Source organism: Austrofundulus limnaeus, unplaced genomic scaffold, assembly GCF_001266775.1.
Source record: "Austrofundulus limnaeus strain Quisiro unplaced genomic scaffold, Austrofundulus_limnaeus-1.0 Scaffold122, whole genome shotgun sequence".
NCBI lineage: Eukaryota > Metazoa > Chordata > Actinopteri > Cyprinodontiformes > Rivulidae > Austrofundulus > Austrofundulus limnaeus.
The window spans coordinates 1,254,109-1,268,842 of record NW_013952524.1 but is presented as its reverse complement, the minus strand read 5'-3'; the positions used below and the strand labels follow the sequence as shown (position 1 = coordinate 1,268,842).

Below are 14,734 nucleotides of genomic sequence, written 5' to 3'. Positions count from 1 at the left end.
TGTGTGTGTGTGTGTGTGTGTGTGTGTGTGTGTGTGTGTGTGTGTGTGTGTGTGTGTTTATTGATATCTAAAGGTCAACTATTTAAGGGGAATGGGTATTACATAAAGTTAGATTTTTCTGATCTTTACATCATGTTACACCATCATTCCCTCATCAAGAACATACCAAGAATTTTGCTTTGACTCATTCATGCCTAATTGAGAAATCCTTCAATCTTCTGTGGTAGCCATGTGGAGCTGCCTAAACGCTTGTTGATACAAAGCACTGCCTATTTGTACAAAGCTCCTCCCTGGAGCTCAGTCTGGAGTGTCAAAAAATGTAGGAGGTTTATAAAGAAACATAGGCTATTTTCAAGCGGTTTACATATATTATGATGCAAAGTCAAATTTGTATTTCTCCAACTAATTATGGTATAGAATATATGTGCCTGAATAACACTTACTGTACCTCCCCAAGACTTATTAAGATCCAGACAGCAATATGCCATTTAAGGACCCATAGATGGGTCTCTTTTGACTGTGTTCAGATTAAACTGTGCAAATGTGTTAAATGACTATTAACTTAGAATGAAATGTGGTATGATGAACATAAATATGATAAATAAAACAAGRCAGTTTTCTAGAAAAAGCCAAATTTATTCATTGTATTTATTAATACCACTCCAGTAATAGATCAGCGAGAGCTAATGAAAATTATTGGGTACCTTCTGAAGTCAAGTAGTGGATAAATCTGAACTTAAAATATAGAGATGCAAATTCTGGTGTTCATGCCTGATAATTAGTTGACTCTTTTACCTTGTGTTTCAGATTTCCTGTCTGACGTCTTAATGCTCATGAGTGAAATGTGTGTGTTGCATTTTGCCATGTGGCTGTACACCCACTGTAGGACCCAAAATGTTATATTTATGATATTTTAATTGTTATGTGTTGGGTCTCAGTCTTTGAAAATTGGCCGTCAGTTTCAAGGTTTTGAAATTGCGAGTGTAAGTTATAAAGTTATGGGCTCATGATGAGTGCAGTGTATATGTCTTTGTACTAAACCAAAAAAACGAAGTAAACACAGTTACAGTGCTATTAGAGTTCAGTGCTTGTGAATTGTTTGTTTGTTTGTTTGTTTGTTTGTTTGTTTGTTTGTTTGTTTGTTTGTTTGTTTGTTTGTTTGTTTGTTTGTTTTTACAAAACATACAAAAATGTTATGCAGTTAGAAAATTGACTTGTTTGCAGAGGGGACTTTGTATTTTTCAAACAAGGGGCCACTTGGAACTCCTGCAGGACCAGAAAATATCTATATATTTTTTTCACTTACTGTAATCTTAGTGGTCATTCCCATCCAATCTGTARGGATAACTTGATTTAGTCTCTATAACCTCACGCCTTTAACAAGCTGCCTGTCACCTATGGCAACTCCAGTGTATTAAAAGGAGATAAAAATGCCCCCATCGCACAAATACACACACACTTGCACCAGTTTTCTCCCCCAGCACCACTACTTTCAAACAACCTTATACCACTAGCGGGGATGACGTAAAGCAGAGACACTGTGGTTCTTTGCTGCTAAATAACAATACYCACAAATGCCTAACGAGCTCCTCCATATTGTGAGGCTCTCCTGTGCTTCTAAATTGCTGGTATAAACTGCTCAGGCCAGAGGGGTAATAGTTTTTGATAATGATCATAGGCTAAGCTTTGTTGCTGTGTGGCCACATGCCGCACAGACAGCATGCTGATTATTCATCTGAAGTGGGCTGGATGTGTGTCTGTAACGGCAATTTCCAGGCCTGATTGGCAAAGAGCGATGAAATTGGGGGCAGTTAGCACCGAAGGGGAAAATACTGATGGAGTTTGTGGAAATGCAGCAGCCGTCCAATGGTAAACATATTATCTGAAGTGAAATGATAACATTAGGAAAAGCAAACTGCTGGTCCAATATGTTAGTGTGGCTCTTTGCTCACATCTTTAACTGGCTGCTGTTGTTACACCATTTTAAACACCTGGGTAGTCTTTATGAAAGATCCCTGACCTCACTCGCCTAAACACAGGATATTCAATCAGAGCATGAGTCATTTTCTGTGAGTTGATGCACAGAACTGTACCAGCAGTTGGCTGTCTGTGTAAAGTATAACATTAATCAGATGCAGAAAAGTCAAAACCATATTGTGCTTTTCACTTGTTTCAGGACAGAGACTTTCTAGCATTCCTTTTGACATAAAGAGATGCAAATTCAGTGGTGGCTTAAAACTACTTGATATATAACACTATTTTTTATACTGGTCAGGAATTACTAGTAATGATACTAAGGGTAAAACATCAGAATTACCTGAAATGTACATTTCCAAGGTTGTTGCAATAAGAAAACTTGTTTTTGATTGATACATATGCAATTAGATAATATTATTTGATATTTTACCTAAATGTAATACACTTTTGTACATTAAACGTGACATTACACTGGATTTTGTGATAATAAAATGCTTATATTTTTATTTTTTTATGCTTGTTAAGGATAACTGACAATACCACTATGCATTTACTGTAGTATTTGATACTTTTTAGTCTTACTGAGCACTTAAAGCACATTTTCTTAAATTACAGGTAATTTACATGCAAACCCCACAATAGTTTGTAGTTCAGGGGGCAAGCTGGAGTTCAAAGTCACTGCCAAGGACACTTAGATATTTTGCATGGGATGTCAGGATTAAACTGCTAACTTTCCAATTGACAGACACCCATGTTTTTATGTTGCACTCTGCAGCCTGTACAGGAAAATGTCACATGTAGACAAAAAAGGTGTTGTGGTTATTATACTGTTTGACAAATATTTTTTTGCATTTTTATGTTCATTGCAGTTTTTTATCATTATTTTGTGACCAGACATTCAATTTAAGTTTTGTTCTGGTGAAGGTAGATGTTTTTTACTCTCTTAAGAAGAAATTGCTTGAATTGATAAATAAAAATTGATTAGAAAAAAAAAGGTTTTCTGCCTTTGGCACAAATCTTTTCACACTAACCTAACCTTTTATTTTGTTTCAAAGGGTTAGTCACAGTAATTCTGGCTGATGCTGACGGAAAAAATAAATAAATAAAACCCACAGGGCTGCCTGATGTCTCGAGCAACAAACAAAGGATGTCTGTCTCTGTCTCCATGTGCCCACACATTCACAGAACCTGAAGTCAAGGCCCATTTGACTCACAGAAAATAGGCACAGATTTAATTATTTATTTACGCTATCAGAACGGTTTATAAAGTGTTTTAGATGGGCCCCACCTATAGCTGTCACTAAAGTGAAGCGCTTATTTCTTAATTGCATTTTTCAGTCGTGAAAATATTTGTCACATCTATGAGGGGGGGGGCAGGTTGTCGTCTCTCTGCCGTGTGCCGTGCCTGGCAAAGAATAAAGACAAAGCAGATTAGGTGGAAAGTTTCTTTGCCCGCCCTGTGATGCCCAGTGAAGGGTAAATCTGGCAGATGTGACAGAGATTTATTCACCGGAGAGGACAGGTAGATGGATGAGCGTAGCTACCTTGATGTAAAGACCCAGCCTTCTCACATGCGTTGCTTCATTTCTCTGCTGTTCTGTCTCTGTGATGACACTTCAGCTGCAAAACCCGGCCAGGCTTTAAATTGAAAAGGCGAGGTCACTTTTAACTGATTAAGTGACGAGTGCAGACTCTTGTTAAGAAACTGTTTGATTTTGTCACCGGAGTGGTTTATTATTCCCTTTGAGAACATGAAGTAGAACAGGGGTGTCCATACCTGGTCCTTGATGGCCACTATCCGGCATGTTTCACTTGTTTCCCTTATCCAACACAACTGATTCAGTGACTGAATTCCCTCTTCAAGTTCTGCAGAAGCCTGTTAATCACCCATACATTCAAATCAGGTGAAGAAGGGAAACATCTACATGCAGGACAGTAGCCCTCAAGGACTCATCAAACCAGGCAATGTTTTTCCATCTTGTATTGAACAGTGTTGGTGAGCCTGTGTGAACTGTATCCTCAGATTTCTGTTTTAGCTGACACATTTGGCACCCGATGTGGTATTCTGCTGCTGAAGACCATCTACTTTAAGAATGGATGTGCTGTGTGTTCAAAGATGGTATTATGCATACTCTTGTTTGTAATAAGTGGTTATTTGAGCTACTAATGCCTTTGTGTCATCTCAAAGCAGTCTGCTCATTTTTCTCTGACGTCTGACGGCTTTATTTTGTCTACCTAACTGATGCTCACTAGATATTTTCTCATTTTAGGGTGATTCTCTTTAAACCCTGGACATGATTGTATGTAAAAACCCCAGCAGATCAACATTTTTCTGAAAAAACTAAACCATCCTGTCTGGCAGTGGCACCAACAACAATTCCAAGTTCAAAGTCACTTAAATCCCGTTTTCTTTCCCATTACGTTTCCCAGTTTGAACATCTACTGTATGTCGTTTTCACCACATCTCTGTGTCTAAAGGCATTGAGTTTCTGCCATGTCTATGGCTGACTATCTATTTTTGCTAATAGCAAGTGTGACTAATAAAGTGGTCAGGGTATTTACATGTACTAAAGCTGATCATTATACAATGTCCGTGTCTTATTGCAATCATTTACAGATGGCAGATACAGATAATCTCAGAGAGTTTATTTTACAACATCCATATTTTCTTCTGGCCTGACAACATGAATGGCAGGTAATTTTGTTTGAATAGTCAAAAAGTATGCAAGGACACTACGATATAAGAAGAAATCATGTTTTCACAATCCACATTGCTTTTAACTTTGGCATAATCGGTAAGACATTCTCCAGCTATGCAATGTGTGTGCCTTTGTGTTATTTCCTTTTCAAGGAAGTGAGGTATTGGGTTGAATTGGTCTACAATTGGATACAAACAAGTCAGTGTAAAAATCTGACACTGGGAGGCAACAAAACTGTTGCAATGTGTGTAATATTTTAGAAACCTTTGCTGCAACTTGTGTTTCCAGAGAGGACTAAGGATCAGATGTATTCAAACTGTGTGCCTATTAAAAAAGTCAGGTCTGGAGTTTGGACTTTGCAAGTATGTGTGTAAAACCTGTAACTTTGTTTACTAGGTCCATGCAAGGCTTAGAAACATCTCCATCCATCATGAGTACTGTCTGAATTCATCAGTGCAGTTTAAATGAAAAGTAAAGTGTTACTGTATGAAATTAAAAAGGAATGTAGAGAACTGTTTATAAAAATTGAACCAATAGATCAGCACAGATCTGGAATCTCATCCACTGAACTGAATACTGACAGAGACAATAAGTCTAAACTGTAACCGCAGGCAAAAAAAAAAAAAAAAAAAAAAAAACGTGGATAGAAAATATGCCCTTTGTGTCAGGGTGAATGCATGTCAGCGTGTGCAGGCTCCAAACTGCTAGTGTTTGAGTACAAGTCAGTATTAGTCTGTAGCCTCCTTTCTGACTCACCCCACTCCACACACACACACACACACACAATCACACAGAGATCACTACAACAAGCACACCTCTGCGCCCCCCCCCCCCGCCATTAACACACCTCTTAATGGAGTTCTCTACTTCGAGCTTTCTGCCTGAACATGCCGTAAAGCGATGTAGTTAATAGCACTTGCACAGTTGAAGTACATGGGTGTGAGCTCAAGTTAATGTATGCCAGTGGAGCGGTGCTGGCAGACAAGCTTGTGCTGTCTGCTGTGGTGTGTATGGGCCCACCCCATCTGTATGGTGACATCCTTCATAACTGAGCCAAGCTGAGCAATGATAGCTGTCTCTAAGCCTGCGCTTTAATCTCGCTGCTGCACACTGATGCAAGTACAGTGTCTTGTCTCTGTGTRGTGAATAGTAAAAAGATATGCCACACTTTGTATATCACCTTTCAGACTTCTTACAACACGGGCTTGACAAGAGGTTTGAGTGAAATTGGTGGCAAAAAGGGGGGAGCGTTGTGCGCTTTTGCTTTCATTCAGTGTGTAAAAGATTGCAGCCATCACATATTCCACTCGTGGCTCTTGAACTCTCTCTCCTCTTGTCTCGATTATTTTAAAGTAACGTAAATGTCTCAAGCAGATTAGGCCTAACCTTGCCTCTCGTCTTTTGTTCTGAAGGAGCGGAGGCCATGTTTTCCCAGGAGCCAAAGGATGTGGTCGTGGTGGCAGGTCAGCCGGTGACGTTACCATGCACCATCCCTGGATATCACGGCATTGTCTTGTGGATCAAAGATGGCCTGGCTCTGGGAGTGGGACGAGACCTTGCTGGTAAGGAGCGACATTTATCTAATTTCACAGTTTTTTATTTCTCCCTCCTATCAAAAACACCCTCAATCGTAACTTTAATATTCAAATGGATGCTTCCTGTCACAGTATTTGCCAAAATCATTACATCACAGACAAGATGAAAGAGGTCCTCTAATAGTGCGCTAAAAATGGAATTACATTACAAAAGCGATGATTATAACACTCAACATGAGCAAACCGAATTGGAAATTCATTCCTATCTCTTGGTTTAAAAGGATCCACATCTCTTGTCTTTTATGTTTGGCAAAACAGCACAGATATCCAAAGGGAGTTTAATTTCAATATTCTTTCCAGCGCTTCAGGCTTGCTAAATAGCATTTTGAAAAGTAGCCGGCGTCCACCTAATTATATCATGACTCGTGCATAATTGTCTTAATTGTTTAATTTGAAGCACAGTAACTGGTGCACTGTCATTTGTTAGCCCGTTGCTCCATCGATCATGGCTTTATGCAAACAGTATTCATGATCCTGCTGAAAAGGAGCTCTGACGTGCTTTTAAGACATTGAAAGGAAAATGTATAAAAGGACTAAAACTGCTTGCTGTGACCTTTTATATCACCCAAAACATTGGTCCAGAGAACACCTTTAATCTGCTCATACAACCCTGGATTTAAGGCTCTCTAATAGCCTCACACACACACACACATCCATGGTGGAAAAAATAAAATAGTTATTTGCATTAAAGGCACAATGACACAACTTTCAACTAAATTGGTTTCCAAACCTTTCATGGCTGTAAATGGTAAAATGTTCAATCAATCAATCAATCAATCAATCAATCAATCAATCAATCAATCAATCAATCAATCAATCAATCAATCAATCAATCAATCAATCAATCAATAAGATTGGAGGTTTTCTACCCTTTGACTCTCAGCAAACACGCCTCCCGTCCGTAGATTTGGTCTGTGATTAAACTTCTGAGGTTGACAGAGCCCCAGTAAAGTCATTCTATTCTCCTGTCAGGTTCTTATCAGGCCCTGCGGAAGCTGAGAGGTAGCTGTAAACAATAGTCCTGCAGCCATCAAGTCTCCTTTGGATAAAGAGACGGGGAGAGTACTTATGATTTCTTGAGATGGAGGGAGAGAGAGAGAGAGAGAGAGAGAGAGAGAGAGAGAGAGAGAGAGAGAGAGAGAGAGAGCTTGGTTTTATATAGGCTCGGATATGTTTATCCTCTTCCATTTTTTTATTGATTTGACACGACAAAATGACCAAGATGAAATGCCATTTTCACAGCAGGCAAAGTCAGGTGAAGGAGTAAAACAAGAAACAGAGACTACTGAGTCACCACWAAAAAGAGGAACCACAGATACAGTAAGCCTTTAAAAAAAACCTGTGAATAGAGTAAAATTCAGGAACAGAATGAGGTATTATTGGACCTCCCCTAACTATTCTACTTCTGGAGGAAGGAATTCTTGTGGAAAAGAGAGCTGTGTTGTGGAAAAAAGGAGGAATTGTGTGAAGAGAAATAGCCAGCAGCCTGAAGAAAAAGGTTTTCAAAAATCACCAATATGATCCAGACAGAAGCCGAGTACCTTCCACTGAGACGGATGACACTATTTCAAAAATAAAGCACTCTACAGCTGTCCTTTTTTATCACCCCAACCTACCTAAACATGTAACACATGCAACAGCAAAAGAGTGATGGTACATCGCAGCAAGACGCACACAATGAAAGGAAAGTGGCAGCTGTATACGTGGAAAGTGCGGCAAATCAAATGTCGCACGGAGCGTTTCAATAATATAGGTCTGCTCATCTATTCATYGAAAGAAGCTGCGCTGGCAGCATCCTCCGCCTGGGACCTGTTTCCATTCACAGGAGCAGTGATTAAACTGAGAGAACTCTTTCACCATTCGGAGCGYGAAATCACAGTACAAAAGCCAATGATTCCTATCTGTCCCCGAATTTCCTCGTCATTCCTCTTTGTGTCACGCTTTTCCACTCTAATTAAGTAAAGTGGCCCCACAGCGGCTCAACATACCAATCAATGTCATGAATATGCATGACATGACATGAATGTATCTGCTCAGCGTGCGGATGGTGGCGAACGACGCGGCGACATATACGTGAAATCCTTCGGTTTGCACACAGGATACGGTGGAGGCGGAAGTTTTTGTGTACGTTTTGAAAAAGAGACTGACAGCAGACCCTTCAGGATGCAAGCTTGTGTCACCCGCTGCCTCTCGTGAGAACAAATTGAACACCGCTCACCTGTTCGCAGCTGCAGCAAACCTGTTCCCATCCCCTCGGTGGTTACACTCTGTGAAATGTGCTTTAGGTGAATGCTACAAATCACCAGGCCATGCCTCAAGTGTGTTTATAGTTACATGTGCACACACGCGCACTTGCACCATTGATTCAGCCCCGAGACAAATCCATTTCTCCCTGATGGATTCATTACTCCTTAATGGGTCTATTTTACATTGTTTGCTTTGGGTAACACGTTGTGTCTTTGAAATGTGCTGAGATCTAAGATCAATGGCCTTTTATAGGTACACATCACATGCACTGGGGTGATCTGTCTTCATGTGTGCCTGTGTAATTTCAATCATATTGACAAAACGCATAATCAAGATGCTTATAAGGTGGCGAAACACATTACAATGTTTCAGTTCTTTGGAAATGAGATGAGAACGTCTTTATCATTTACTATCCATCACAAATGCAAATGGCTTTTTCTGTTTTGGCTCCAGCTAACAAATCAAGATGAAACTGGAGGAGAGCCTGTGTCTTCGCACAGCAATATTATTCTTAGTTTGCCAGAAGCACAGACAAGGTAACTGGCAGGATAATCTGTTTGTGTAGCGGAAATCTGCGTGGCCTAAATTGCACTTCGATAAGACAAGCAAAACAAAGTCTGTGTGACGTTCAATCTGCCTCTGTGGTCTTTAAGAAAAGGTACACAGACTGGAGTCAACCCTGGTTCACATTATTTCAATTAGCGCAGTGATTGTTACCTTTGTGATCCACAGTGATTTTATTGCCAAAACTGAGGCTAAGTGATTCTCTGAGCAACCTTGTGCATCTGCATCGTTGGTTTCAAGCATTTTGTTTTTTAGTTTGAAAGAGAAGAGAACTTTTTCTCAGCCAGTTGTTACTGTTAATGGATGTTTTTACTTGTCATCAGCTTCTTGTTAACCCTGGTGCACCGACAATCCTTAGTTTAGCATGCAACATAAAAGTAAAGAAAAGATGACACATTTCTAAGAGAATCATCACACTGTGGATCCTACATCTCTGCCCATTTTAGCGGCTTGCACTGGCTCTCTCCTGTTTATTTTTTGCCAGCTTTAATATTTGTGTCAAGACATTTCTTTTGTCCTTAGTCCTCCTACTGTATAGACCCTTAAGATGAAAGGCTTCATGTAGGAGGATGAAATGCAGAGAGTGGTTTAATCAGCTGTAACTCACCCCACCAGCCTATAATGAGACCCAGTTCATGCTCTATTAAAAGCTGCTGGATTCAATGAAGCTAAAGTCAGTAATTGGACATAGAGCATATGATGGCTTTTGCGACACAAATTTAAGAAGCTAATAGCTGCGCTTCCTAGTGTATCTGGGTGCTAAAACGTGATCAGAGAGAGACCCTGTTTTTTTTTTCCACAGAACATTGATGAGATTTTTGTGAGAAATCAATGTTTTACCCCAACTATTTGTTTTTAATCATGTCATTTCAAAGCAACAGCAGGCAAAGGAGATGGAGGAGAGATGAGTGAGGGAAACAAAAGTAGAAAAGGATGTTGTACAAAGTAGGGTCGAGACATTGCAAAAAGCCCGGCCTTGTTCTCCTCTTCAATCCAATTTTCTGCTTCCATCACCAATCAATTACACAAGAGCAACTGGAGCCCTTTTTTTTCCCACAGTGCAGTATTTATGGGAAGAAATTGTCATTGCATTCCACAAATTGCACCCACAATAATTATGAAAAGGAAAGTGAAAAAATAATCTTTAGGGATGAGCAGTTGTWACAGCACATGAAATACCAATCTGTAATCTGGTTGAACACTCATTCCTRCTGATTGTCCTCACACAGATACCCTTCAGAGCACACACGCAAAATGGTAATTTTAATAATAGTTAGGTATCTTTAAAACTGTCCATCTTGACTTTCCAGGTCTCTTGGTTATTCCTCTTRCCTCCATTATTAAACTGTAAATCATTTCATAGAGCACTGATAAAACAACTCAAACGTGTTGCTCCTATTTACTGTTGCAGTAAAGCTTTTTTTTATTATTTTTCCAGGATGCAGCAGGCTCCACAGCACCTCATTAAAAATGCGAGGAGTGCTATAAAATGCATTGGGAGTAAATTAACAAATGAGCAATCTACCTATATACACCAATAAAGTAACCTTCCCCTCCCCTCCTTGTGTAAATGATGTGATTTTGCAGCTCAGTTACTGTGCCTATGCCAGCCCTGTGCATGAAGCGTTTATTCATGCTTGACAATAGACTGTGGATGGTTTATGAGAAGCTTTAAAGTGGATGAAAATTGCCTTCTTGTTTTGTATTTATTTATTTATTTATTTATTTATTTATTTATTTATTTATTTATTTTGGCAGGTGATTGGTAGTCTGACATTGAGGGTGATGCAAAATAAACAAATTTATTTGTACTGCAGGTTATCCACGTTACACAGTGATTGGCGACCACGTCTCAGGGGAGCATCATTTGCGCATCCAACGTGTCGAGCTGATGGACGATGCAGTGTTTGAGTGCCAGGCTGTCCAGGTTGCCATGAGGTCCCGTCCTGCCCGACTCACTGTGCTGGGTAAGTCAAACCTCGGCCCGCTRAGTCAACAAATACTAAAACTGAACGAGACAAATCACATATAAGCTCTAGCTTCACACTCTTTCTGAGTTTGTTCAAGTTGCAAGTGTTTCTGAGGATTTACCGAGTAATACACCATCATAAGAATGTCATATTGGCTAAATGTGTGTGGTATTTAATACCACACYTCTTTTAAGTTAAACCAACCTTCTTGTGAACAGTGGTATAAAAGTAAAAAAAAAAGTGACACTAAAATTATGACGTACTAACAAATAATAATGGGCAGAGTTTCAAATTTGTAGAATCAATGAAGTTAATTTGAAGAAATATTGTGACATTTTGTTTTTTGTTTCTTTTCATCTACATTTGTTTAAAATAAACTGAAATAACACTGTGTACTTCTCCAAATCACCACAAATCTTTACCAAAAGGGAGTTGTTTTTTTTTTTTTTGACTCAACGCCATTAAACTTGGATTGAGCTCATGCCTGCTTTTGCCATTATAGTTTTATTTTGACAGGATCAGGAAGTAGAAACTACTTTCCCATGTAAGCTACATCTTTATTGCCAGTATTCATACCCACTTGTCCATATTAAGCTAAAACAATGGAACACAAATGTTTGCCTAGCAGATTTAGCAGCTACCTAAATCCTTACATTAAATTCAGCAGCAGAACTTATTTACAAGACTTTATTTACCACAAGTCCTTTTCCCAACCATATGAACACAGTGCTTTTAAGTTGAAACATGAAACGGGCTATGATCTGGAATCATAAAGTGGTTGCTGACATTCAATTTCATTAAGATGAATGTGATCAAAGTAATCACGAGTTTTACTCTCTCTCACATATCTGTTGATTGTGTGTGTGTGTGTGTGCGCGTGTGTGTGTGTGTGTGCGTGTGCGTGTGTGTGTTCAAAATGGCATGAGTTCAGCTCAGTGCTTCAGTTTTTTTCCCAAAGATTTTGTTGTTCTACTGACACTTGTTGCATTATATTAGCGCTGGATAACTAAATACATCTTGTGAAAAATCTGAATAGTTTTAAGCTGGTCTTGTTCAATGCGCGTGCACATATTCTGTGTGAGTGATGCTCGGGCGATGGTGATATGTAAGAAGATCTAATAAAAGTAAGACGTTACGTCATTGATTTTCAGCTTTTGCCTTTGTTAAGTTTTCAAATACAAATTAAAGGACTGATTCAGTTGATAAACAAACACATATTTTTATACAAAAGCCTGATCTAATATACATATTGAATCCTGACAAAAGCAATTACATTCATTTGCTATAACATTCGAAGAAAAAAACATGTCTGTATAAGCATTTAGATTTTAATTTCCTTATCAGAATGCAGCCTCCATTTTCAGTATTGTTTTAAGCTTGAGGGCCACCCTGAAAAGGAAGAAGCGTGTACAGAAAATGGATGGATGGATGGATGGATGGGATACAGGCTCTTAATTATTCTTTAGTGGGCTATTGTTTAGCATTGCCATTTCCATCTTTCTGGCTAAGCAGTCTTCCAACTTGTGGCTCATCTCTCTTTCTCTGGCCCCTTAAAGCTTCGCACTGCTGCTTGCATTCTCTCCGACTGGATGGTCGCTGCGGAGATAGCTGGAGTTCAGGGCAGAACAAAGAGAACAAGAGAAAGAATGAATAAAGAGAGAAAGGAGACCGAGTGGGGTGTCTGCCACGCAGTCCACACCATCAGCCACTGGTCCGCCTTATTGATTCAGCCTAATGAAAAGTGAAACTAACGATTGTTAGAAGAACAGGAAGCAATGGGAAAAAGGAGAGAGAAAAAAAACGGGAAGACAAAGTACAGCATAACATTTATTTGGCTGGTGAGGACCCTGCAAACGGCCATGAGTGAATATTARTTCAAGTTGCACGGAGGTTGCAGTGGTTCGCAATCCTGGTCCTCGGGGGCCATTAACCTGAATGTTTCAGGTGGTTCCCTGCTCTTCAGCAGGTCTCCAAGTCCTGCAGATGCCTGTTAATCACTCACTTAAACCAATCAGGTGTACTGAAACAGAGAAACACCTTAAACATGCAAGATAGTGGCCCTCAAAGATCAGGACTGAGGACCACTGGGTTCAAGTTTCTGTTATGGCTGCTGTCTCTTCACCATAACCTCTTTCCTATAATACATGTCTCAATATGTCATCCTCCCCCTCACTTCTTGAGCATTCGGGGCAGAAGTGAAAAAGAGTGACATTTCAACTTGAACATTATACAAGGTAATTGCTGATTGATTTGATCAGTTCAGCTGGTAAAACCACATTCACACGGTGGCATTTAAGCCGTACTTGCTCTGCTCTTTCACAAGTCTCTGAGGTATCCTTGAGAATTTCCAAAGAACTTCTCATTTCACGTGAGTCAACAGTCACATATACAGTAAGAGAGACTTTGCACTTTGTGTAAACAAAAGATTTGATAAAAAGTAGATGCTTTTATAAATGTATACCATAATTTACTATATTTTATTTATTTTAAACCATGGAATGCAGCGTTTAGATCTTCCTTTGCCTTTATTCCTGTGAATGACTTTGTAAGCACAATTTTAACAGGTTGTTGGTATCAAAGGACCTGACAACACCAAAATTCTACCAAACAACCTTTTTCAGTTTAGTTTGGGGAATATTTTTCTTCTGCAACCCTCTTATTTGGGCAATACCCAAGGATCTTATTTGGGACTTCTGATTTTCATCCTATACTGTGTTTATTGCATTAGATGCGAAAATTTAGACATACTATTGGTTATTTTCATTTCTTTGCTGATGACATTCAGATCTATTTCCCTATTAGTTTTGACAGCAATAAAATGTTACAATAGCTTTCAAGCTACCTAAGTAACATTACAATTAGATGTTGTTAAACCAGTTTATCCCTTAATATACCCACTGCATGAATGGCAGATAGGGAAACATTTTGTCAACCACTTGACATACTGTAGTTTGCATGTGCATTTACAACTGACTTACTTTGGAGGTAACCTGATTCAAGATGGCCACCACAGCTAAAATTTTAGCAAAAAACTACTGGATCGTGACCAGGATTGTTGCTTAAAACGTTGGCATGAACTTATATAAATAATAAATGTTTCTTAATTTGCTATAAAACTAAAATTGACATTTGTTGATCTTTTTGCTATTGGCAAAATGCACACCACAAAAACACAACAAAACAATATTTGACAAAGCCTAACTTTTGATTGAAAGCAATATATAAAGGCTTTAAGTGCAACAGGTGGTTCAACTCTAAATATAACTAATCAGCAATGAGAAAGTGAGAGCCTACCCTACCTATTTGGCTTAGTGAGGGTGAGGGAGTTTATTATTTCTTCCCAAAAAGCCATATAGAGGGTGTTTGTTTAATCCCCTGCCAAGCTAGATGACTCCTGAACGCACTGCCAAGGAGWGCTCTGAGCTGACGTACACGAATGGTAATGGAGGGAATATATGCAAGACCTGCGTCAATGCAAACTCCAAGCTGTCAATTACATGCCAGTGGTGACAGTGTGTCTATTGACTTGGAAGACAGCTGTGGCCACAAACACACACTTGTGCACACATCCCTACAGTACACACACACACACACACACACACACACACACACACACACACACACACATATACAGATAAAAAACCCACATAAGCATATACACAATATACTGTGACATACCTTT

General features: G+C 39.3%; 1 protein-coding gene across 7 annotated transcripts in view; it reads left to right on the top strand.

Moving 5' to 3' along the window:
- The window catches only part of kirrel3b (kirre like nephrin family adhesion molecule 3b), a 220,219-nt gene that overhangs the window by 133,158 nt on the left and 72,327 nt on the right, over positions 1 to 14,734 (top strand). For all 7 annotated transcript variants that reach the window (XM_014015071.1, XM_014015070.1, XM_014015066.1 and 4 more), the window contains exons 3-4: positions 6,089 to 6,238; positions 10,900 to 11,049. In XM_014015071.1, the coding sequence (XP_013870525.1) occupies positions 6,089 to 6,238; positions 10,900 to 11,049 (300 nt within the window). The remainder of the gene's footprint in view (positions 1 to 6,088; positions 6,239 to 10,899; positions 11,050 to 14,734) is intronic.